This window comes from Dicentrarchus labrax, unplaced genomic scaffold (assembly GCF_905237075.1).
Source record: "Dicentrarchus labrax unplaced genomic scaffold, dlabrax2021, whole genome shotgun sequence".
NCBI classification, from domain to species: domain Eukaryota; kingdom Metazoa; phylum Chordata; class Actinopteri; family Moronidae; genus Dicentrarchus; species Dicentrarchus labrax.
The window spans coordinates 14,067,561-14,093,482 of record NW_026136710.1 but is presented as its reverse complement, the minus strand read 5'-3'; the positions used below and the strand labels follow the sequence as shown (position 1 = coordinate 14,093,482).

General features: G+C 40.6%; 3 protein-coding genes across 4 annotated transcripts in view; 2 read left to right on the top strand and 1 right to left on the bottom strand.

Annotated features, from left to right (window-relative positions):
• Window positions 1–218: 218 nt before the first annotated feature.
• On the top strand, window positions 219–9,369 carry ak3 (adenylate kinase 3). Of its 2 annotated transcripts, none has more exons than XM_051412679.1 (5): window positions 219–533; window positions 3,652–3,771; window positions 3,987–4,159; window positions 7,065–7,183; window positions 8,040–9,369. In XM_051412679.1, the coding sequence occupies exons 1-5, from the start codon at window positions 386–388 to the stop codon at window positions 8,149–8,151; spliced, it is 672 nt and encodes a 223-aa protein (XP_051268639.1). In that variant the 5' UTR covers window positions 219–385; the 3' UTR covers window positions 8,152–9,369. The 2 variants fall into 2 exon arrangements, with proteins under 2 accessions (XP_051268639.1, XP_051268638.1); XM_051412678.1 differs by lacking the exon at window positions 219–533 and adding an exon at window positions 659–677.
• A 203-nt stretch (window positions 9,370–9,572) lies between these two features.
• cdc37l1 (cell division cycle 37-like 1) lies at window positions 9,573–18,739 on the bottom strand. The gene is made up of 7 exons (XM_051412671.1): window positions 18,225–18,739; window positions 16,939–17,238; window positions 16,630–16,723; window positions 15,852–15,967; window positions 14,804–14,926; window positions 14,379–14,552; window positions 9,573–13,139 (listed from the first exon to the last, which is right to left on the bottom strand). Exons 1-7 carry the CDS (start codon window positions 18,327–18,329, stop codon window positions 13,023–13,025), a joined length of 1,029 nt encoding a protein of 342 aa, XP_051268631.1. The 5' UTR covers window positions 18,330–18,739; the 3' UTR covers window positions 9,573–13,022.
• Window positions 18,740–20,280: 1,541 nt separating this feature from the next.
• The window catches only part of exd3 (exonuclease 3'-5' domain containing 3), a 37,663-nt gene continuing 32,021 nt past the window's right edge, over window positions 20,281–25,922 (top strand). The window contains exons 1-6 of the mRNA XM_051412664.1: window positions 20,281–20,378; window positions 21,278–21,337; window positions 24,037–24,101; window positions 25,057–25,218; window positions 25,511–25,696; window positions 25,802–25,855. Of these exons, the coding sequence (XP_051268624.1) occupies window positions 21,310–21,337; window positions 24,037–24,101; window positions 25,057–25,218; window positions 25,511–25,696; window positions 25,802–25,855 (495 nt within the window). The 5' untranslated portion in view covers window positions 20,281–20,378; window positions 21,278–21,309. The remainder of the gene's footprint in view (window positions 20,379–21,277; window positions 21,338–24,036; window positions 24,102–25,056; window positions 25,219–25,510; window positions 25,697–25,801; window positions 25,856–25,922) is intronic.

The window sequence follows — 25,922 nt, the reverse complement described above, 5'->3', positions numbered from 1 at the left end:
ATACGTCTCCAGTAAACCGTAAACACTGACACGGGCGAGGAAGTTTGTCAACACGCCATAGAAATCACATTTTTCTCGGCGTGCGTCGTCGGAGGAAGTGCATCCTCCTCTGCCCCAAATGGCACTGAACTAGTCGCAGTTCTCATCTTCTTCTTCCTCCTCCTCCTCCTCCTCCTCTTCCTTCTGCTTCTGCAGCGCAGGGGGAAATAAAAGTCGAGGTCCAGTGAGAGTCGAGACTGGCTGCAGAAGACGCGCCCACTCTTGGCTACGTTGCGCACTTCTTGGGAAAGAAAGTATACCTGCTCCGATCGAGTCTCCGCTCCGCATCCAGGGAGGTTTTCATGGGAAGGATACGACTACTCTGTTCCTGAAAAAACAAAAAGAGATGGCTCTTAATAAGATTTTCCGTGCTGTTATTATGGGACCTCCGGGGTCGGGGAAAGGAACAGTGTCTGCGCGCATAACCGAAACTTTTGGACTGAAACACATTTCTAGTGGGGACATTTTGAGAGCCAACATCAACGCGAAAACCGGTAAGAAAACGCTGTCCTGTCTCAAACGTGTAGGTAGCCTACTTAAACAAGTATAGTTATGAATGACCTTAAATTAAACCCACAGATTAACTTGTTTTTTTTTTAGAAGTCAAGAGACTGCAACACGAGATTGGGCTGTTTCAGGTGTGTGTTACCTGCTTAACAAAAATAAATGTTCATGCTTCCTGCACTGGTCCAAACAACCCTCACAACCTATTATTATGCTCAAAAAACATAGGCAGACTATTACGCACAAACTAGACCACTGCAGGAAGTTATAGTGTGAAAATATTCTGGACTGGTTTGATAAGACCACTCCCAGTTTATTTCCTTATCTTGCGGTGACATACCACAGAGGTGGAATTTGATTGAAGACCGTATTCTCTTTAGGCAAGGTCAAACTGGTTAGCAGTGTTATAGAGCCTGTTTATACTGGAAACACTTGAACTCAGCATTACCTGAACTTTGGAAGGAGGCACACTGCTCCTCAATATCACCTTGGATGTAGATAAAGAGAGGTGTAAAGATAAAGAGGTTCTACTACAAGTGTGTTACAGCTGTATGACAGGAGAGCAGTTAATGTAAGGTTAAAGTGGGGTTTGGAGTCTCCTGCAACAACTCTATAATCAAAGCTTTATTTATGCACATATGCTTTTTTCCTCACTCCCCCCTGTTATACTTTCATACTGTACTCGTGCAGACATTTTCAAGCTCCTCAGTTTAACTCAATCCTCGTATTGTTGGAAGCTGAGCAGCTTCAGTGAAGCATTTGGCAGTCAAAGCAGCTCTTCTTATTGACATTCCCTGCTCAACAGTCCTTGGATCTGAACCAGTGACCTTCCACTTCCTGGGACTGCCTCGCGAAGTCATTTTGAAACACTTCAAAAGTTTTTTTTTGGGTCTGAGCATTGCATATAAACCCCTCAAAATATTTTAAATCGACTGATACACTTACCAGTATGCAAATTATCCTAAATTGGCACTTTGCCAGTATTGCCTTGCTAAGGCACTTGTCATGCAACAATGACTTTGCTTTCTAAACACCTTGTTCAGGGTTCATTTTGCAGGCCCAAAGAATATTTCCTTTATATTTAGTATGTATTAAGCACACACAAAATGAAACTTAATTGTCTGTATATGTCAGAGCAAACAGAATGACATCCATTCTGTGTAAAAATCCTAGTTATTTCCTATGGCGATGGGCATTATGTCAGCTCATTTCTGCAAGGCTTGTCAGGAAATTCCTTTAGTGATAGGAAAAAAAGACCTTGCATACTTTAACCCCCTAAACCTGAAGTATCCCTTTAAATTATGTCTCATTAAGTAACTTTACAGTGAAACTAAATATCCTGCACACTCTTATCACAGTGCATGCACTGTTTGCTTGTGCAGCTGTGACTGTAGCTACAGTATATGAGGATTTTGCTGAGTTAGATATTCAAACCCACAATGCAAAGCAATCACTAATATATATAATGTGGGCTAGATGTTCTGTACATAATTTTATACACATTTATCTGTTATTCTTCTAAAATACACTTCTGTACTAATGTGTTGAGCAATACTTCGATGTACAGAATGTTTTTTTTTTCTTCTTTTAATTAATGAAATAGTCTGACAAAAAACATAATGGACAGACATACATACTATATATAAAACAACATAAAACTGTTTTATGAAATATATATCATAAAAATGACCGGAGAGTCTGCAAGTTAGCAGTGTGACATATAATTATATTTGCAATGTGCAAGATAAAAAAACAATGGAAGTGCATTAATGTAATGCATATATACAGGGCGGGTTTAAGAGTCAGTGTCAGTGGGAGTCCCCCAGTCTTATTTGATGAGACCAGCTGCAGACAGGAAGCAACTGTTCTTTTGCAGCATGAGGTTTTGGTCCTGATAGACTGCAGCCTCCTGCCAGAGAGAAGTATTTCAAAGAGTCTGTGTTCGGGGTGGGAGGGGTCAGCCACATTCTTACCTGCATGCCTCCACGAGCAATGAGCCCAATGAGGGTGGTGTCGTCCGCTGTTTGTGTACAGGGAGAAGAGCAGAGGAGAAAGAACGCTGCCTTGGGGGGATCCGGTGCTGATGGTCTAGGCGTCAGAGACATGTTTCCCCAGCTTCACATGCTGCTTTCAGTCAAACAAGCAGTCTGCGATCCACCTGCAGTGGAGTCAGGCACAGTGAGCTGGGCAAGCTTGTCCTGTAGCAGAGCTGGGATGATGGTGTTGAAAGCAGAGCTGAAGTGCATAAACCAGATCCTGGTATAGGTTCCTTGGGAGTCCAGATGCTGGAGTGCAGGGCCATGTTTACTGCATCATCTACAGACCTGTTGTGCTCTGTAGGCAAACTGCAGGGGGTCCAGGAGTGGGTTGGGGGTGGGGATGATGGTGGAGGCTTTGAAGCAGGCTGTCACATGACATGTCTCCAGTGAGGTGTGGAAGATGTCAGTGAACACTGGAGACAGCTGATCAGCACAGAGCTTCGGGGTGGATGGAGAGACAGAGTCTGGTCCGGCTGCTTTGTGGGGCTTCTGCCTCTTAAAGAGCCGGTTGAAGTCCCTCTCCTGGAGGCAGAGAGTCTTCACTGTGGTAGAGGAGGGAGGGGTCACAGAGGTCAGGAGTTGTGGAGTTGAGGAGAGGCCCAGGCTCCTGCTGAGCTGGGGGTGGGGGAGCTGATGGAGGGTGTCACAGGGGAGTGACTGTCCCTTTGTCTTTCAAAGTAACAGTAGAACTCATTCAGTTCGTATTCCACTGCTTCGATGTCCTCAACAGGTTAACATAGCTTTCATTTCTGCCTGTATGTAGGAATCAGATGGACCATGACGTGCTGACTGTAGTGTAACAATGGCATTATTTAAACAAAATAACAAAAAATAAACAAATAATAATAATAGAAGTAATACTACTGATATAAAATAAATAAGTGACTGTGTGTGTCTGCAAGTTGAATGTGTTTAAAACGAGGAGCCGGTTACAAACAATGGCAGGGTGGAAGCAACTAAAAACATACAAAAGTTAATGTTTTCTGGAGAAAATAAGTATAAGTATATAAGTATATCATGGAGTATAATCAGCAACTTCCCTCTGTCTCTTTTTGTTTCTGTGTGTCAGAACTCGGCCTATTGATGAAGTCCTGCATCGATCAAGGTCAGCTGGTACCTGATGACGTCATGTCTCGTCTCATCCTGAGTGACCTGAGAGCACTGGACCAGAGCAGCTGGCTGCTCGATGGTAAGAGCTCACAAGTTTGTTTCCCCACCCATTATCAGCGTTGTTTGTTATAGATCTTTATGTTCTTTTCAGGGATGCTTTTAGTGGTCTGCTCTCAGGGGAACGTTTCTTTCTCCCATTTGTTCTTATGCTGTTGAATTCAAATCCTGGTTTAGTTATTTATCACAACCTTCTTTCTTCCCTGCACACTTTCTGTCTGTCTGTCTCTGTAACAGGTTTCCCTCGTACAGTATCCCAGGCAGAGGCTCTGGACAGTGCCTACACTGTGGATACAGTCATCAACCTCAATGTACCTTTCCAGACCATCAAACAGAGGCTGACCTCACGCTGGACTCACTTTCCCAGCGGCAGAGTCTACAACATTGATTTCAACCCACCTAAAGTTCCTGTAAATATATTTTCTCTTACCTATTACTCTGTCCCTGTTTCGGGTTTTGGTTTCCAGATATTGTCAGTACAGAAACTGCACCAACAACCTGCATCTTTTCAAACATAAATGTCCTTGAGCTTTCAGCTGGTCTAGTACTTTACCCTTGGCTTTAAAAAATGGCACATAACTGTCTTTTCGTTCATCCTGAGAAGCAAGGTATACTCTTTATTTGAGATTACTGATTTTTTTTTCATCTTGGAAAAAATGAGGTGCAAAAGCCAATATAAAAAAAAAAAAATAGAAAAAGGAAAAAAGCCACTGTGAAGCCGAACAAAAGGACTGCATTACTGAAAAAGAGAACAGAAACAGACAACAACAATTGACACAAGAGACAACTTCCTAATAATAAAATAGCAGGAACGGGCCACTTGTTAGCTGTGAAAATTCAAGTGGGGACCTTTGCTCTCATCCAGTGCAATTACACACCAGTTAACAGAGTGGCTGGCATCTAGTGCAGTTAAAGACTGTCAGTTGGATTTTAGTTTTAACAACAGTGAACGTGCATGCATTATTTAATCAGGCACGCTACTAGAGCTCAGGTTTCTGACTGCTTTCCTTGATTTAGTGTTTTGTGAAGATGTGCGTCAGGCAAAGTCATTTTTATTGAAGTTTATTTTGATGAGCATGTTTTTTTGGTGGATCTGTTTCCATGACTACAGAGCTCTCTGATAATTGTAGGCAATACTGTTTTGTAGGTCGGTACATCATTATTTATTATAATACAGCAATACTGACTGTATATTATAACAGTAGTCATGGTAAGATATTTTATTTTATTTGGTTTCTGTCTAACATATGCATGACTCAGAGCTAACGTAACCGTGGTCACATGTCTCTGTGTCAGGGATTTTCAGCATGTTCCTGCAACATTTCCTGCACAAGGAGTAACACATTTATAGTTAATCATTGGCTTCAGTGCATTCTTCACTGTCCTGATTTAGCAAGAACAATGTGTCAGAAACATACATAACAATCACGCAAAGAGTTTAAAAATTCCAGTATTTCTTCTTTCTTTATGTTCATGAAGCAGCTGCCACTTGCCCCTCTAAAACGAACAGCGAACACACTTAGAGGTCATTAGGCACATCTACCTTCTTTCGGAGATCTGAGCTTAGCTTTCTGTGGAACTTGAATTATTAGAGGCGTGAACTCAGCGAGGTTTTGGGAATATCCCACAGGAGTCTTGCTCCGTATGAATCATTAATTTCATGCAGATTTTGGGACAGCACATGCTATCCCCCCTCAGCCCACACATGCTCTTTAGGGACTTTGCATGCTCTCTGAGTAAACTGAAGACACTGTCAGATTCCTGGAACTGTTCCTGCATGTTTCATAACATCTCCTTCTGGTATATACAAGAGGTAGACTGATACTATGAAAGGATGTTACTAGTCAGTGTTAATGTTTAGGACTGAGGATCATAATGTGAATGCACTTCACACCTTTATTATTACCCCCTTCCCTGAGTGGTGTATGTTTCTGTTTGTGATAGTGGCGAGATATTTCGACACATAGACCTACACTTTTCCTTCTAGTCTTTCTGATTAAGTAATTTCAATACGCCTGCTGCTGTGTTTTACCCGTAGACTGTATAAAAGGTTTTACCATGTAGAATTTTCCTCTAGTGCCTGCAGCATGTCGACATTTAAATTTTTCCAATACTTCAGTTTATGACCAAATACCTATAAAACTAATGACCTCCCCATCAGCCTCCGCTGTACTTTGTGTTAATTAGCAAATGTTGGCATGCTAAACTAAGATTGTCAACAAGACAAACATTTCCTGGTAAATATCAGTATGTTAGCATTGTCATTGTGCACATATTACCCTAACGTTAGCATTTAACACCAAAAAATAAGCAGTTTTGCAGGGATTCTTGTTCAGTTGTAGTCACCTTCAAATGATGTCCTCAGAAACATCAGGGTCACTGTAAATGTTTTGCAGGGCCCATAACAAAAACACTTTGGAAAATAACACTCCTCAGACTGCAGAAGAAAAAACCCCTGTAGTGTCAAAAGTGATATAGATTACATAAAATTCACTTTTCTACAAGCCAAGTGAGGTTTAGACCTTTTTCCACAACATCTCGACATCTTACGATAGGAAAAGCACGTGTGTAAATAATCAAATTAATGATGGCTGGATTCATTTAGCAGGTTCATGGTCCTGGTATTGTGCATGCTGACTCATTGTCACACGGTCAGGACTTATTGGAGCATTTGAATAGAACAGAGCCAACGCTAATGTTATTAGTTAATACCTGTGCTTTTCCTCCAACATCTGCTGTGAAATGGTTTTGGCAAAGATGTTGTATATAACATGGTAATAAACCACTGTTGCTTGAGATCATTATCAGGGAGGTCATGTTTAAACCCTACATGTATACAATGGAAACAGACATGACATAACTACACAATGACACAACTAAAATGTCTTTTAACGTTATTCAGCCTTGCTATTATCAACCTTGTCCCTCCTCTTGGTCAGCTGGTTTGAAAGCAAAGACAACACTCACACTCTGTTTCTTGATCAGTGTTTACATTTGAGTCTGTGTGTGTGTGTCTGGGTTTGAGCTGGACAAATCCTACAACTGTGGACTAGTACAATGGCTGGAAGTTACAGTGCCTCCAGCATTTATTACGCAACTCTGTCTCAGCAGGTTTCTCACATTATTTGTCTGGTAAAAAAAAATTATTACATTATGTTTCTTCTTATCATTCAGCAGGCACAGAAAGAGTGAACAAAACCGTTTGCAGCTTGCATAAAACATGCATTTAAAAAGTACTGTTACAGCATCTTTTGCAGGTGTAGTGTTAAAGTAATTAAGTCATCACAATATTTGTTTATGTTTTTTTTTTTCCAGGGTTTGGATGATGTGACAGGGGAGCCTCTGGTCCAGAGGGATGATGACACACCAGAGACGGTCACACGGAGACTGAAGTCATACGAAACCCAGACAGAGCCTGTTTTAGAGTACTACAGGTAGAATAGTACCAATAAATCAAAATATACTTCCATCTACTTATTACAGTAACCTATTTTGTATCCCTGCACAGAGAACTTAAAGAGGAATAATGGGCAGATGTTTGAATGCATTACAGTGTCTCAGATCTTACTGAATTATACTCCACATAAATGTCTTTAAGGAGCAGTGTGTGTGATTTAGTGACATCTAGCAGTGAAGTTTCAGATAGCTACCTGAACACGGCTCGCGTCTGTGTTTGACTACCTGCGAATGAAAAAGAGCTGTAAAGCATGTAGGAGAAAACCTGCAATGTCTGTAGATAAAAACTCATTCAAAGGTAACGAAAACGCAACAATTCGTATATTCAGATGATTATACAACAATGAAAACATACCTAATAACATTATATTCGATTTCTGCCAGTGGAGTCTCCTAAATGTTACTCCAAACACCATTTTTCTCCTTATTACAGGAGTTAAATGAATACATGCATATTTAAAAAAAATCTCTCTTAAGGTTTACCAGAATCAATAAACCTCTCACAAGAAACACAAAAGTACAAATACTACACGAGAGGCTGTGGACCCAATTTGAAAGTACATGCATCATAATTGCTATTTCTGGACTAATTAGGCAGGAAAACATATTACTCTGTGTTCCCTCAAACCACAGGGATGTGCTTAGCTAGTGTCCTACTTATTTCTACCACAATTTACGAGAGGCTGGTCATCATTTGAAGGATGAAATTACAGACTGGGCATAGAAGAGGATAGAGTGTGTTCACTTTAAAGGATGTTTAACATGTTTTATTTGCTGCACTGAACATTTTAAGGTATTACTCAAACAGATTTCTGTGTTTCTTTGTCCTTCCAGGAGTAAAGGTGTGCTACAGACCTTCTCTGGGACAGAAACCAACAAGATTTGGCCGCACGTTGAGGCTTTCCTCCACAGAAAACTCCCCTCCGTCAACCAGACAGTTGCATAGAAAGCCTCAACAGAAAGGCACGAGAAGGTTTCAAGTTTACCAGCAGAAACAACTTTGTACATATTGTCAAATGAGGTGCCACTTAGAGGAGAGCCATCTGTGTAATAATATATTCTGGATGTTCAAAATGAGGAACAAGCTCATAGTTTATGTCAAGAAGCAATAGTAAGATACAGATGTTGTTGGGGAAAACTCCACTTTTGAAATACTTATTGCACTACTGTTGTTCTGTTTCCACAATGTCGCTGCAATTAGTTTGGGAAACTCTCAGAATGTGAGTGTAAAATTTAAAAAGATTGTCTCTTCATTCCATAATGTGCCTTTTATAAAACCAGGAGGTGTCACTGAATCTAATATCAAGGTCTTTAACAGTAGAATATAAATGATAGGAATAGTTGGCATGTCCTTTCTGGTGAAATCAACCAACTTTAGAGTTATGTATACATTTTTAACTTATAGGTTTTGTTGTATTTGCAATCATGACTTGTTGTCTTAGTTGATGGCCGCAACACTGAAAATAATGGACACACATAAGATATCTTGAGCTAAAGAGAGAGAGACTTTCCAGCTTTTTTAAGTAAGAAATTGTTTTTAAAAAAGCCCCAGAACGGGACTGTTACTTATGCAGTGGGTAACTGCCCTAAAAGGGAAATGTGCCATGGTCTACAAGCTGTGCCTTTTGCTGCTTTTGAAAATGTAACAGGTAGCTCCATGAATGTAGTTTGTAAATACTTTTTATGCATATGGGCCACAAAGTGAATAATGTAGAAACTGACCACACTTATTATACTGAATATTTTTAACTTTTAATGAAGCCATCAGTGAGTAACAGCTTATTTCAACCACCTCAAGTCTTAATAGTGTTGCCTTTTGAAATACACAGTTCCCATTTTAACCAGGCATTCCTTGCTGTGACCAATTCTATAAATGTATACCAATATCTGCCATTTTGACTTAACAACTAAAAACCATATTGATGAGTGTATGAACTTAAAACATTTAAAGCACATCATCTTATTAGAAAATGTCATGACATTCAAGGTTGATCTGCAGTTCTGTGTTTTGCACTTTGTCTTAAGAATGTTTCACCGTGTCAAAAGCATTTCGAAAACTACACCAATTCTAACTTGCCTTGCAATGTACTGTTTCCTGAATTGTACTGTGTATTTCTAAAGACTTGAATATTTAAAAGCACACCTCCTCTTCAACGACAACTTACGACTGTGTCATGAGTATTTATTACGAATCACAATAAACTTCTGATAAGATACTACTGTTACATATTGTAATATATTACTATAACCAGAGTAACAACTGGATAGCATCCCAGTCATCGGTTTTGACAGTTAACACACCCATAAAACAGATTCTTCCTTGTGCTCCTAAGTTACAGTAACAAAAAATAAAGTATCAAAATCAAATGCAGCAGAGATATTACCTTTATTTATTCCCACAATTCCCCCTTAATACAACTCAACTGCCAAATATTGGGTTGGAGATTAGGGTTTATGTAGCCTCAAACAGAGATTAGGAGCAGGCTACAGAGTAAAGTCAACTTAATTTATAAAACCACTGTTTTTTAATGTTTTAAGAAGCTCCCTCTGGAGCCACAAAAGGCTTTATGGAACTTATCAAAAAGGTAAGTTACTCCCTGTGACCAGGTAACAGATGCTGATGTGTAAAATCATTAGTTAGTTATCCTGGGGATTTAATGATGTCCCAGGCTCATCAGTTTTAAATGACAAGAGGAAACAACTTTATAATTTGCAGGTCTATAAATAACTGTAGCAGTTGACAGCAAGACACAAACATTTAGCACTGGTTTTATATGTATATAGAGTTTCTAACAGTAGCAAGAGAAACCAAATCTTACACTAACTTACTGTGAATGACAAATGTAACTTGTGTAATTCAACAAACTCACAGATTAGTGACAAATTCTCTCCTTTTCACTATGTTTAATAGAGTAATAATCTTTAGCTAATTTACGAAGTTGAGACACTATGGACACTGGCCACAGGTACTGTACAACAGCTTAAGCCATATAATTATTTTGCATAGTTAATTAGTCACTGTGGACAGAAAAAAGAGAAACACATATAAGACCACTAAAGCACATTGTTTTAGCTTCACTGCTTAAAATACCTCTATGTATGTTTACAGTCTACGTTACACGTCATATGTGAACTGCCCCACAACAGCACTGTGTGTAAAGTACATGTAAATCTGTGAACTGATGAATAGTGAGAGGACACCAAGTGCACCGCAGAATCAACACTGCATCACAGCTTTAAGTCATAAACACATGTATTGTACTTTAATGCATCGTATGGTATCTTTAATTCCAGTCTGCAGTAAATGTCTTACTGATCACGTCGCTTAGCAGATTCTCATACTGATTTTGGCGGTCTTGTTAAATAATGAATATCACTCATCAAGGGGACAGATAATTGGAAGCCTAATAAATCTGGCACAACCCTCAAACACTAAAAAGTGACAAAAGAAAAGTCAGCAAACAACAAAATATAAAAGTATGAAGCAAAATGTCACACAATTCAAAACACGAGCTCAGCTAAAGCCTGCTTGTGAAATAAACAAATCTTGATGACTGGGAAGAATAATAAAGTCAAGTGCTTCAATCACTCTACCTCTGCCTCTTTTTTTAAACCATTTCTGTTTTGAAAAGAGAAATATAAAGTGCAGGACACATTCAGATAAAGAAAGTTCCATTCTGCATACAAATACAGTAAATGTCTTTATGGATAGCGCAGCCCTTTGTTCCTCCCCCATCCCCTCCACAGCGGTGCTTTTAGCCCGTACTCAGCTGTGGATTCTCGACACACCACCGACACCAGTCTGCACAGAGCACTTATATATGTATAAGGAAACTGGAGGTTGTGACTCGGCTTCAGATGCTGGGTACAGATGGCCATGCAGGCCTAGTAAACTTTTTATGTACTGAAAGATCTGAATAAGCTGTGTGCCAGTTACATTTTGAGGCTTTGATTAAGTGAATGCCTGATAAAATAAATTCATAGGGAATAAAAAACAATTAAACCCTCATCACACCTTACATTACCATGCATCTTACACCCAGATAATAACCTGGATGCAGAGAATTCACATTTTCACTAGACACCAAGATTGTCTCAAATATCCTCATGAGATTGAGCTGACTTTGACCCTCTAACACGCATGTTTGCATTGAAAGCTGAGTGCTATGTCATGAATAAATACTGGGATATTATATTGTCGCATACTGAAAAGCATGCACTGTTGTCTAAAGCTCATTATTCAGCTTTGCCTCATGTCAAGCTGCTTAAATAAATAAGCATCGGCCTATTGTTCTCAAAGGCTGAATAACTTCTGTCACAGAGGACAATATGAGACAATGCAGCCAAACATCATCTTTTATTGCTGTATGTGGACTATGTGGAATTTCATTAGATTTTCTACTGTTGTTGAATGTAATGACATGCTGTAGGCACTGTGTATACTGTGGGAATCTATTTGTTTGTCTGCAGAGTTAAAATCTGAATGTCAAAGACGCATGTTAATGGCAGATGTGAAGGGGGTAGTCTGATACTTTGCTCCTCTAAGCTTCACCAGACAACATTAGAAATACCTTTTAGAAAACCTAAAACCACTCTTCTCCTGCCTTTGAAGAAATGCGTAAATGACATCAAATGTCAGTCTTCAAAAGACGCAAAATATGTAAGCTCCCATTCTGCATTTGTAAGAGCAGTGTTGTTAGATAAACAATCGTTTTTATTAACTTAAGAACCTTCCGTTATACCTCGAGCTGTTTGAAAGTCCTTACTTGATGGCCCTTCAGGCACAACAAGGAACGGCCACAATCAGGTAAAGACAGAATCTGACAAACATGACAAAAAGCCAAGTGAAGGTCTAAACATTTGCGCCAAAAGCTACCATCATGAAACATCTGTTTTATATGTTCATTGCAGAAACTGTGAGTCAGCACAGATACTGCATTATTCATCCTCTCCTGACAAAGAACCTCCCAGTGTGACCCTAGACCTTTTAATACAAACGTTTTACTCAGTAGACTAATTTCATGCTCTCTGTATTTGTTACAGATTCCGACATTACGCCACAGTCTCGCCTTCAGGTGAGCTGTATTCCAAATATGCTCAGAAGTGCCTTATCATATGCATACTTTTACCCTCATGATTGAAATCAAATTACTCAACAAATCACCCCTGCTGAGCAGCTACCTTCTCTCTATTTTAGAAACATGATCAGGTAGTTCTAAATTTTACTTCAAGACACTTTGCCATAATAAATGTCAAGCACAGTAAAGCAAACTATCGACAATACTGTTTATACAAAATGTTCATTGATCTGTCAGTCATGCTTCTCTCATACTTGACATGATTCATTGTAAGCAGATATAACAATAAGCCTCAGATGAGTCCTACTTCAGGCATTGGATTTGGTAACTGACTGTTTCCTATAGACTTTATTAGTGTAGTATTCTTTGTGTTGTCTGGATTTTACTTCAGTTTTGTTTTGCTTTCACTTAAAGAGGTTTCTCTATTTCAGGAGAACCAGTTTGAAGGATATAAGAACTCCACCTGTATCTTATGGCACAACACATGCACTGAGCTGGAGAGAGACACTGCAGAAAGGCCACAGGCCAACCTGTTTGTCATGAGCAAAAACATTATGTTCCTGCAGGTTAGCCACCAACAGTTGCAGCGTAAAAGATAGATCATGTCTCCGTTTCTTCCTGCTCTGCACTGGGGGTTTTCGGCCTGATCCGCTGCGTAAAGGGGGCTTAAAACTCAGGTAGCTCCTAAATGGGGAGACAATGGAGATGGAAGAAAAGCAGGGGGTCGATCCTACAACCCCTAGGATGTCTCCATCATGCGCATATCGTCAGTTTCTGTTGTGTCCTCTTTTGTCCACCTCCCTGTGCTTGTCCACAGCCCCGCCTCTACACAGCGCTTCATAGGATACTCTGCCACCTAGTGGAGGGAGAGAAAGACAGTCGCGTCAAATCAACAACCATTCACAGGTGAGGATTGTCAGGCACAAATCAAAATCAAAAATAGGTTTACATGGAACTGGAGAGAGACTCTGGGGGATTAAGCTACTGTTGCCTGGTTAGAGGATTATAATGGTTACGTAACTGCACTTTGGCTCTTAAACATTTAATGCACCGATCTGAGCTGAAGCTAGCATTTAGATTGTGAATCCACAAACGCTCCTCTAATCACTCCTCAGAGACTGACTGTGAGTTCAAAGTGAGGGGAGATGCTACGAGATGAAAACCGCACAAATCCAAAAGCAGGGACCTGATGAGCCAAGCTTCAGTTTCAACAGGCTTGATCACATTCCTGGGTAGCCATCTTTCCTCTATGGGGAGTTCTTTTCCTTCTCTCTGGGTTGATGTTTGGCAGCTAGTCAAGCTGTGGGGCCAGCCGGGGGGAGGAGGCCTCATTCTCTCTCCCTTACAAAAGGCTTTCATACTACAAACATTAAGTTTACTAGAAAATCCATTTGGCACTTTTACACTCTACTTCATCTGAATTATTTTACACTTCAATCATCAAATAAAAATCTCTTTGTCTGTTATTAGTTAAGAATGCCATAAATAATAAAGGCCTCCAGAGAGAGACCATTTGTTACATGCAACTCCTCCCCTCATGTCTCTATGAAACATATCACTCCACTGCTACTCTATCACACTAACCGCGAGTCACGGACGCACATTTGACTGAGTCAGGTAAAACTAAAAGTAGGGATCAAGTTTCTACGGTGTGGCAGATGTTGGGGTTTCGAATTACGGAGACAAGAAAAAGGCTGCAGATAACATGATGGTTCAACAGGCCATGCTTTGTAGGTAAAATCAACTTTTGACAGTGGTCGTGGTCAAAGTGCTAACTTGTTCAGTGTTTTTACTCCATGTTTTCCTAATTCCCATGAAACCTTCCTTGGTGCATTGCAGTGCTCTCACCTCTTATGAAAAATTGTGGATAAACACACATGAAACTGAGCATGAGCATTTTGCAACAATAACACCTAATCCCACTTCAACATGAGTGCAGATGCTTTAAAATCCAGCACCCAAGTTAAAGATGAACCTTAAGAGTTGTATACATCAGAGGACTAATAGCTCAATGGTGCCATCTTACAGCTGTGTGCAGTAACTGCAACAGTCTATGAGTCTCAGTAGCACTGGGAAAAAAGGAAACCGCACTTACTGAAGGTAAAGAGTCTACGGCTTCTTTGGGTTCGAGTCTGCAGTTTGTGCCAGTATTCTGTTGTTCAATGGTGTTGGGTGTACCACCTCTACACTTGATGGCATATTCTTTCACTCTGCGTTTGAAGGTCTCAAGCTCTGTGTGGAAGACATCTAAGTAGACGTCCTTTCCGTCCTACAGAGCAATAATGGAAACAATATTTGGAAAACGTGGCACAACTTGGCTTAATAGAAAAAGCATCCACCTGAAAAAAAATTTCAACCTGGCATAGAGCACTGTACTATCAATAAAAACAAAAAATCCAAGTATAAAAACATATTTCTAAAATAATGTGCCTTTGTTACACTGTATTATACATACATTGTAGGACAGAGCTGTTGACCATCATACCGTTGTACAGCATTAATCAGATGTCTGTGTCTTACTTTGGCTTTGTGGAAGAACTGTCTGAAGCAGCCTCGGGGATCCTGCTGAGAGTTCGAGGCCATCTCCAGGATAAACTGCATCACTACAGCTTGGTGTGCCACCTGCTCCATCAGTGCTTCTTTCTGCAGGACACAAAACAAAAAAACTAATTTTTGACCACTCTGTGTGTCTGGGCATCTGTTTAACTTCTTGAACTGTGCTAAACTGTGAATAACTTGTGCTATGTAATTACTGAATTCTTACACTTAGCATCTAAGCAGTATGTATGTTGTGTATGGTGTGGTTTACAGGTACTTAGGGGTGTAAATTCCCTGGAGCACTTCACTAAAAATGTCCGCTTTCTACAGAGAGGTTAGCCCTGACAAAACGTGAACATGAACAAAATTAGGACCCACATATGGGACTAATAAAGCAGGTGAGGGCATTTCTTTATTTAGAAGTGTGGTACTCTCAGCTGGCATCAAGGGAAAGAGAAACTGCTACACATATCTGAAACCTGAATACCTAATACATATTTCAATAACCAAAAAAAGCACTCAAAGTGATTGCTTAAATCACTGTGTGTGCAAGCACATCAGACACTTTTTAATCTTTTCATCATTATCATAATGCTTGCAAACACATTCAGTATAGCCTCCGAACATACATACATACATACATCCTGATGCACTGGCCTTTTTCACTGAAGACATTTTAACATGTTACTGCAAAACAACAACAACAACAACAACAACAACAACAGTTCAATTAATGAAGGCTGGGTTCCATTTAGCCTTTTCAGTTTCAGGGTCCTGGTATTGTGCATGCTGGCTCACTGTCATGACTTACTTGGACACTTCAATAGAACAGTGCAATTATTAATATTAACTTCAATTTCAGTCTGTCTGCAGATATGCACATCATCAGGCATGTGGTTCCATGTTTACACTGCTTTTCTAGTTTGACTGGTTAGTAGGATAAATTCCTTGTTTGGTTTGGTCTCATTATGGTTTTGTTGTTGAAAATAACAAGATAAAATAACACCAGCTTTATCCTTCAATACATTACCCCTTCTTGCTGTAGTCTCATGCACCACAGAATTAAATAGTTGGACGTTTCCTCACAGATGAGCTGAGGCATGTCTGCAAGGAATCGCTGACTGTCATCCCATCTCCGCAGCATACCTGGCGAATGGATCAAAAGCATATTAGTTATGTGATGTGTGTATGTGAAACTATTGCCAAAGAGAACCCAGTTACTTGCTACTGTTTTCTGAGAATGTTAATCTAGTTGACTGGCAGTGCCTGCCCTCCCATTTTAAAATTTTAAACTATCCAGCACCCCTCCTCCCACACTAAGAAATGTGTGACCTATATTTTACATTTGTGCAAATTATTTTCTAAAGCATCCCGTATTTTATGACTGATTAACTTCCTGCAAGTGCAGACACATCATGCTTTTAAGGAATGGCAATACCCCTGAGGACATTAAACTGTTTATGAGCAAGGCAATGCATCATAATGAATCTATAGTTTGGTAAAAGTTTGAATAAAAAGACAGTAACAGTGTCTTGCTGGCAGGTGTTCTCGCCAATAATTTAAGTAGGTGACTTGACTTCTTCTACCACATGTATTGAGACACATGAAATCTATGGACATGCAGACTAAATATCTATTAGATCTATTCCAGGGAAACTGGAGAAGAAATCCTGCCTCAAGCTGCAACACTTTTCAAAGTACTGTTGAAATAGGTTTTATGTAAGGATAAACAAATCATTTATCATTAATGTTGTGTAAGAGTGTGAGACTATTCTTATTAGAAACTTCAGATTTGGCATCTCACTTACCAAAATGTCTGAGCTCTTGCTCATACTTTTGGAGAAACGTCTTGCACTTATCCTGATCCATTTCTACAGGCTGATTTTGGACATTGATGATACTCTGGAGGGGAGAGAAGACATCACCGAACTGTTGACATGGTCAATAGGTAATAACAGTCAAATAAGTATAAGAAAATGTTAACATACATATACATAATGTAACAGGGTTCCACTTTCCTGTCCCAATTTTGTTTGCTTTCAGTTTTCCGTCTCAGCTGTATGAGTCACAATAGCTCACCTAAACTTGGAAAAAATCCCAACTGTTTGCACGCTTACCTTATCAAAAACATCCCAACTTCCGACAGCTCCGAGTACAGAACTGCGGCTGGGCTCCTGGACTCCAAGCATGCTCTCCTTGCGGCGCCACTCCTCCTCATTGTGTGTGAGTTCGGTAGGGCAGGCCTGAGTCCGAGCACGTTCCTGCTCCAGGGACTCTGAGCTGTGGACGCCTAGAGAACACATCTGATCCTGGGCCTCAGCCAGTTTCCAGCTGGAGACGATAGAGGCCTTCACACAGCGCTGCTGGCTCTGGCACAACGATGCCATGGCACAATTGCAAATGTGCGATGAGGGTGACTGTTTAATGGGAAAATAATAGATTAGGACATGAGAGAAAAGGAAAACACTGTCAGTGATTCAACAGTAAATCCTCATTTATTACACAGTAGAGTGTTGTTGTGGTTTGTAGGGCAGGAAACAAATATTTCTTGTCCAAAGAACCCAATTTTTTTCACATGCAAGAATCCTGTGGTAATTTGCCCTTCTGTCAGTGTCAAGTTTAGATTGAACATACAAACGTGCCCACAATGGGAGGTCACATTTACAACATCATCCTGAGGAGAGAGGATTGGCTCTACAGGAGGTGAACAGCTGACACGTAGAACTGCCTGCTCACTCTGAATCACAAACTAAATGTAGGCCATTGGCTTTTAAGCTTTCATGACCACAGCCATGCCATGTTTGGTACAGGGTGGGGCGAGGTGGCTAAAAATAAATGAATGCTTGTTTCCATCTTATCCATGCCTACCCAAACAACCAAATGCCCTTTCTAGTCCACGACAGACATGGCACACAGCTGCCAGTGTGTGAGAATAACGAGGACCTGAGGGAATGGGAGAGTGAGCTACTGCTTCATGTCTTGTTGTGGCCTCTGATCTCACCATGCCACATATAGATAGTCTCTTTCTGACAGGATGAAGACACTGCGAGTGATCGGTTTACCTGATAACCACACGTCGAAGTGTAAAATAGGTAGCTAGATTGCGCAACTCTGGGTTTGATCAGGTTAGCATTCCCTCTAGCAGTGCAGCCTGGGTACTGTTTTGCACCATGACAGTTCTTGACTAACATACGATGGCAGCTGCTCCCTACAAGCGAACTGATATGACAGTGACACGATGGTGAGGGCAGAAACTGGGCTATGTAATAAAAACACTATTGGGAAAATAGCGTGAACTTCTTGCCATGTTCCCACAATAGGCTTAGCTAGCTAGCACGCTTTGAACACAATTCCGTTATCTCTGTAAAGTGAGTAACTTAACAACCTAGCATGAGCTTATTACCTGCTGGTGAGGATGAATACCACTGAAGCCCCTGGTTGTGGAAGCTGGGTCGCTGCTAGACTCTTCATTGGGGTAAACTGAAGCTCCGTTGCCCAGCCACTCCATCGCTGCTAAGCAACTAGCAGGCTAGCTCTGCTGTGAGATCCGCTAGCGTTAGCTAATGCTAGCTGTGCTGTAAGAAACAGTGACAGTGTTGCTCTCTGCAGTCTGCCAGAGTTGTGTTTCATCTAAACGCCGATCCACAAAGACAACAGGACCGACAGAGGAACAGGATGCACCGCGACGAGGAGTTCCGCTCCTGTAAACAACAACAGCAGCAACAACGACAGCCACAATAACAACAATCACTGCCCCACGTACCGCGGCAGCGTCATTTTAAGGGGTGACATGCGGAGCACGTGGTAAACAACACTGACCACGTGACGTCTCAAAAGTTCTGTTCTGTTCTAGTGAGTTCTCTTCTTCTGTGGTCAGTGTGATCAATGTGATCAATGTGATCAGTGTGATCAATGTGATCAATGTGATCAGTGTGGTCAATGTGATCAATGTGGTCAGTGTGATCAATGTGATCAGTGTGATCAATGTGGTCAGTGTGATCAGTGTGATCAATGTGGTCAGTGTGATCAATGTGATCAATGTGATCAATGTGGTCAGTGTGATCAGTGTGATCAGTGTGATCAGTGTGATCAGTGTGGTCAGTGTGATCAATGTGATCAATGTGATCAGTGTGATCAGTGTGGTCAGTGTGATCAATGTGATCAGTGTGGTCAGTGTGGTCAGTGTGATCAATGTGATCAGTGTGGTCAGTGTGATCAATGTGATCAGTGTGATCAATGTGATCAATGTGATCAGTGTGGTCAGTGTGATCAATGTGATCAGTGTGATCAATGTGATCAATGTGATCAGTGTGGTCAGTGTGATCAATGTGATCAATGTGATCAATGTGATCAATGTGGTCAGTGTGATCAATGTGATCAGTGTGGTCAGTGTGATCAATGTGATCAATGTGGTCAGTGTGGTCAATGTGATCAATGTGATCAGTGTGGTCAGTGTGATCAATGTGATCAATGTCTCCGTAGTTCAGTGTAAGGGCATAATATAAAAACAAATAATATAAAAAGATAAGCTGTTGGAATGTGTACTGGTTTTGGACTAGCCATTATTAAATATATAGTTTACATATATTGTCTATAGATGTGGATACAATGATTTTCGTGGACATAGTTTTCAAACATTTGAACTTTTATTATGTTAGGGACACCTATAAGTCTTTTGGAGGTATTTTAGCATGTTGTGTGAGTCTGGATATGTGACATTATATTTCAAAATGTGTCTTTAACATGTAGAAGAGTTATTGCTCTAACATGGAAACTGATGTGGTGTACATTGGTTTTGATAATTGTTTACCTACAATACGTTTCGAAGATAAATGAATGCTGTGTAGTCATTATGTAGGGCCCACTCAGATGACAGGGTATATGAATGTAGTCATTATGTAGGGCCCATTCAGATGACAGGGTATATGAATGTAGTCATTATGTAGGGCCCACTCAGATGACAGGGTATATGAATGTAGTCACCTGAACGAACCCAGATGACTAAATCTGTAGTGGTTCAGGCTATTTTCATTGTGTTTGTTAAACCACGTTGCATAAAATGTATTAATCTATTCTATAACCTATCAACATATAACAAATGAGTTGGAAAAGAAACGTTGTGTGCACTGCGCCCATTGACCAGAGGGTCGCAGTAGTGCACTTTGAACCTGCCTGACAGCCTCCACTGAAAACAACGTAGTAGACCAACATCACAGACTATGTTTAATTTGCCCCTACTTTTAGTCTTACAGGCAGCTTTAGCTACACGTGAGTTTGTCGCTCCCGATAAACTCCATCAATCAAATATTTGAGATTGTAGATATTTATGTTTGCTGTTAGGGCTATGGCACGGTTCATGGTTTACGATATGTAAGTCCTGACGAATAAACGTGGATTTGTGTACAATGTGAGAGCAAGAGCTGCCTGGGAGGCGCAACGCAGGGCCTAAAACCTTCCACGTAAAAAAAATTGCTATTGAGTAAAAAGGTCCACACAAATATCTAGCTAGGTACTATAATCTACCTAACGATAGTTAACTGGAAGCAAATAGCACATGGTAAGTCAATTCACATCGATAATGTAACGTTACATTATTATATATTTTAATATTGTGTTTGTTTGTCGACACTCAAAATACAAACTAGCACTGAGTTTTTAGCTAGCTTAAAAGGGAGTCACGAGCTAACCAGCACAGCGTCACTAGCAAAACTATAAACAGTGTTCGGCTTTTAGCTAGCTCTTACACCAGAAACACTGGATCAAGTGTGAACTTAACACACGCACGACTGTCATCAGAGGGTGTGCTGGATTTGTCTGGGTCCGACAAGCTAATGTTTGCGTACAGAAAGTGTGAAATGAAGCAATGAGGAAGTAAGATGTGTTTTATTACCACTAGGTGGGGGTAGAAGATAATAAAAACCCCTCACTGCAGGTACCGTGGCTCTCCTCTCTTTTCTTCTTCCTCCATCCCGTGGAAAAAGATGTCTGTTGCCCAGACAGAGCTGAATGTTAAAGCCCGCCTCTAGTGTCTGCAGACAGGGAGAAACAACCAGACTTCAAGCCTAAAAAAACATCCTCAGCCTGAAATCAAGTCTCATAGCCAGCTGGCATCTTGCCCTTTCTCAGGCTGCTGTTCCCACAGCAAAACTGCTTCATTTTCATATTACATTTTTCTCACATTCTTTTAGTTTGATTTTCACTTCAGTTGTTTGTTTTATTTTATTTGTTGGCACCGTGACACCATTCAGATACAGCAGAGTTGATGCCCAGAATAGCTGAGAGCAAATTTGTGAGCTTACAAGCGGTTGCTTCACTATATTACTGAAGATAAATAATAACATATTTTGCAAATAAAAGGATCTCTACCTTTTATGTTGTGACAGTATTATATTTGAGCAGTCGTGGTGGATACGTCCCATTTTATAGCGCTGTTGTTCTGTGTGCCTTCCTCCACAGAGTTATAGCAGCACACCATCCTGTGGACAGAAATGAGCCATACTACTCCAGAGGCAGTGGGTGGGTATCACAGTTTCACAATAGTTCTCTCTCAATATTTAACATAGAAACAACACACGAGGGTTCATTTTGGTGTGATGACAGGTATATAGACTGACATAGCTGAGTAGTCTCCGTAGTGAAATATAAATTACCTCTGATGTCATTAATGTCAAGTAACAGTGGTTATGAGGCACATATATATTTTTACATCAGGAGAAAAAATGAGTCAACTCTGTACTTCCTTCAACTGTATTGTGTCCTAATTTAAATAATTAATAAATGCTTTATTATGAAAATGATCTCAGGTCTTTTGATGGATGACATTTTAAATCTGAACAGTTTTCAGCACTTGCTCAGCTATTTCCCGTTGTGGTGTTGATAAATATGTTGCCACACCATAGTGACTAACTTTGACTCATCTCGGTATCTTGTATCTTTGTTCACATGTTTCTTGGCAGCATTAGTTTACGAAACACAAAGAGCTCATGGGGTGTACAATGATATCAGCAGCATCATTCCGTTTTCACTGTAGAGCCTATAGGTGTGTGTCATTCCACTTTTGGATGGAAACCAAGTTGTAGTGGGTCAGTTCTGGAGAGCTAATTAACATGCAAACACTGCTTTAAAAAGCATCAAATTCAGCAAGTGCTTGTACTCTCCTCATTCTCAAGATTCTGTAATTGCACCTGTTGAAAGGGTTTTCCAGCACCTACAACAAAATACAAAAGGAGAGAAGTACTTGTAGAAGAATGTTGTGGCATACTTCCAGTGGAGTTGAGCCACTTGCACAACCTCTGCCAAGTCACACTGAAGCTGCTCTGGTGGCTGTAGTGACACCAAATGCCCCATTTAGACACTTGATCTTTGTGTTTCCTTTATTTTGGCAGCTGCCTGGCAACAGAGAGTTAGACCTGCCTGTGGATTTAATCTCTGTCTAATTTTACTGAAATTTAAGTGTGACTTTTATTGTTTTGTAAGAGTGGGAGGTTAAGATAGTCTCCGGTTACTTTAAAGTCCACTTAGTGGAAAATGCGGTATTTTCTCACATTTCAAATGATCTTGTGTCAAAAAATAAACAAAATACAAACCACCCTCTCGGAGGTGAATGAGTGCATGTACTGTATGTGTGTCTGTGTATGTGTGTGTATGTGGTGATGGAGGTTATTATGTTGTAGTGAATGGGGAGCCTCCAGCTCTGTCATTCACCCACAAGCAGACTATAAAGAAGCTACATGCTCCACATTCCTCTCCTCTCCTCTCCTGCTCTCTCCTCTCCCCTCCTCACACAAACAGTGAGACCGAGGTGAAGTGGGTTGTGCTGTTTGTGTGAGGCTCTGTGCATGTACGCATGTTCGTCAGTGGGATACATGGGCTGGAGTGGGGTGTATAACAGGGGAGAACAGCAAAGGAAACTATTCAGATTCTTGAGATTAAAGGCCCTTTCAGTGGACCATAACAGTGTTTTTGCAGATCTTAGCCCATTTACTACATCCAGTCTACTTTGCTGTTTTCCATAGCAAACTGCAATGTTGCTGTCTCAAGCCTCTTAGTAACTGGAAATAGATTTTCATATTAAATGGCAATTATTTAAAAACACTGATTATCTAGAAGGTAGGAAATGCGTTTCCAAAAAAAAAATAATTACTTTGGAAATATAATGTAAAGCATTTGTGATTTGTACTAAATAGGCCAGAACATGCAAAAGGGCTGGCATAACACACTGAACCAAGTCACAGGCCCAGGCAGGTAAAGTTCACGTTTAAGAGGCAACATGAAAAAGACAACGTGTCAGGCCAGGAGAAGACACAGGAGAGAAAGAGGCCAACACGGAGAGAAGGAGAGGCCTTTGGTCTGCTTTCCCAGGCTATGCATCAGGAAGGTTGTATTTTTTACACCATGACCACCGCATAGCCCTTTCCTGGGGAAATCCGAGACAAAACCGAGAGAGGCTGCTGCAGGGAGGGAGAGGAGAACAGGAAAACTAGCCCTGGGAAGGAGGGAGGGATGGTGGGAGGGAGGGAGGGAGGGAGGGGGGCAGGTACGGTGGAGCACACACAGCGTGAGCGACAGAGAAAGAAGCTGGAGCTTTTAGGGAAGGCTCAGTGGAACGCACGCACATGCAGATAGACACAAAACGTGAAACTCACACGCATGCTTACATCTCCTCTTGTTTCTCGGCCCTTTTACCCACTGTGGCCTTCTAAAAAAATGTGCCCTAAGAGTCGTCTCTAGAGTATTTTGGCTGCAGATTCAGCTGGAATGCAGAGCTAATGCTGGGTTCCTCTACTATCCAACCAGCCTCAGCTGTTAATCCGATGTTATGGCTGCTCTGCTATGCCTGTTAAAGAAATAATATTTGACGTTATGGCTACTCAGCTATGCCTGTTTTAACAAACAATATTTCCAGTATATCGCATTACCTATAAGCTAAGATTTTGGTTGGACACAAAACATGGTATTTCAAGACCGCTTGGCAACAAATTTGACCTTTTGTTAACTTGACCAGTAGCTAACTACAAGGGCAAATCAGCATTGCGGTTTTTAGAATAGTTTGTATGATCTGTGCCAAATGTATATTTGCATAGCAAGGTAAAAGCCATTATATCCAGACAGAGTTAAAAGGAGAGTGTTGAGGGAGAGTTAATTTCTTGACAGGTTGATAGAGGTCAAAGGTCAGAGTGAAACCTCACCTCTTCTATGTGTATATGATCCCCCAGGTCTTGACCCTGCCGTGCTGAGAGACAAACTCTTCGAGCTATGGAACCGGAAAGATCTGCAGACGGTGAGAGTCACTTTCACAGCGTGTGTCAATTCCACACATGCAATATTGTGTGTGTGTGTGTGTGTGTTTGTGTGTCTGTCTGTGTGTCTGTCTGTGTGTCTGTCTGTGTGTGTGTGTGTGTGTGCGCGCGCGCATGTTAACAAAGGTAGGGAGATGAAGTCTTTGTGTGTCTGCAAGAAGCACATGCACAGGAAGGAACACAAGTGAGAGAGAGAGAGCTTGGATATCAGCATGTTTAAATGTCGCTCACCAGTGTGTGTGTGTGTGTGTGTGTGTGTGTGTGTGTGTGTGTGTGTGTGTGTGTGTGTGTGTGTGTGTGTGTGTGTGTTTTTTTTTTTTGTCTGTCTGTCTGTTGTGTGTGTGTGTGTGTGTGTGTGTGTGTGTGTGTGTGTTAATGAGGAAACCAGAGTGTCTGTCAGTAGGAAGGAAGGAATTTGCATTGCACTGAATGAACTTGAGATCTGTGTGAGGAGGATATTGAGTGGATGACATCTGTTTTGCAAATTAAGACAACGCAAAGCATTTTCTCACACAGATATTATTTTCTTGTGTAGGAAGTTTGTAATGCCTGAGTTTGCATTCTTTAGCTAAGACCTAAAATGGGTCAAAATTATTTATTGTTTTAGAAAAGGTTCATCATTAATACTCCCCTCTAAGGATGTCACACTGAATAAAACTTTGCACACAAATCATATACATAAATGATGGAGAACAAACACTTGTTTCTCACCCAAATGGACCAAATTTCCTTTTAAATGACCTACAAGCTGCACACGTTCTGTGTATTTGTCAATGAGTACTGTGTGACTATAATATGATTGATACCCTTTTTGAATGAATTAACCAGGAAACAAGATTAAAACTATGAAAACGTGAGCTATAATGTTTTATATATCTAACTCCACAATTATAGTTTTCATTCACACCTCTCCTTTCTCCTTTTCTCCCCCCACAGCTACATTGGGTAGCCCTCCAGGGATTTTCAAAGCTGTCTGAGCCCCTGGAAGCCTTGTTAACAATCCTAGAGAGCTGTCCAGGCAAACAGAAGGGTCGCAGCCACACCCTTGGCCACCACATCCTCATGGAATTTCAGACATGGATGAAGGAACATCCACAGGTAGACGAAATTCATCAAACAAACCTTTTTAAACTAAAGAATGCATGTTACAGTCATTTTTAGTAGTAGTTTAAAGAGCATAACTTTTTGTGTGCATATTATTATCAAAAATATCACTAACCCCTAATGAAAAACTTTACTTTTGTATTATCACTACCACCACAGCAGCAAGATTAGTTCCAATAGTTCCACAATTACTGCTTTGTGTTCCCGGCTCTTATTTTCTTCTATTTTTTTTTCTATGTTTCCAATCCTGTTTTTTGATTCCTCGTCATTTGTGTCCCTCCACCAGGTGACCCTTAGCTCACTCTCAGAGCAGCAAGCAATGGCAGTCCAACAGCAGGCTCTGAGCTTACTAACAGATACCCAGCCAAGCTTTGTAGACACTCTCATAAACATCTACCAACTCAGTTCCCTGGATCCGGCTATACTCCGACTGCAAATTGTGAGGTTGCAGGCTCTTAACTGCTACAAAGAGGTGAATGACTCATTTGATATTAACACTATTCTTTATGGAAGAAAAAAGATTCTGAAGCAAAAGATTTTCCATTTTGATTTACACTTTACACTTTTTTTTTCACAGGCAGCAGTGCTCAGCATAAAGCTGCAGTTACAGAAAGAACTGAATATGGAGGAGGTGAGAGAAAACATTTTCAGTCAACATGTCTGTAATTTTTGTGCATGTTTATTCATAAGCAAAAAAA

Bases quoted from the DNA above. Each gene is read 5' to 3' on its own strand.
- ak3 (XM_051412679.1), top strand. From the start codon at position 386: ATGGCTCTTAATAAGATTTTCCGTGCTGTTATTATGGGACCTCCGGGG. The intron at 4,160-7,064 runs GTAAATATATTT...TTTTTTTTCCAG, and splicing joins TCAACCCACCTAAAGTTCCT to GGTTTGGATGATGTGACAGG. The intron at 7,184-8,039 runs GTAGAATAGTAC...TTGTCCTTCCAG, and splicing joins CCTGTTTTAGAGTACTACAG to GAGTAAAGGTGTGCTACAGA.
- cdc37l1 (XM_051412671.1), bottom strand. From the start codon at position 18,329: ATGGAGTGGCTGGGCAACGGAGCTTCAGTTTACCCCAATGAAGAGTCT. The intron at 17,239-18,224 runs GTAATAAGCTCA...CCCATTAAACAG, and splicing joins GTATTCATCCTCACCAGCAG to TCACCCTCATCGCACATTTG. The intron at 16,724-16,938 runs GTAAGCGTGCAA...TCTCCCCTCCAG, and splicing joins GTTGGGATGTTTTTGATAAG to AGTATCATCAATGTCCAAAA.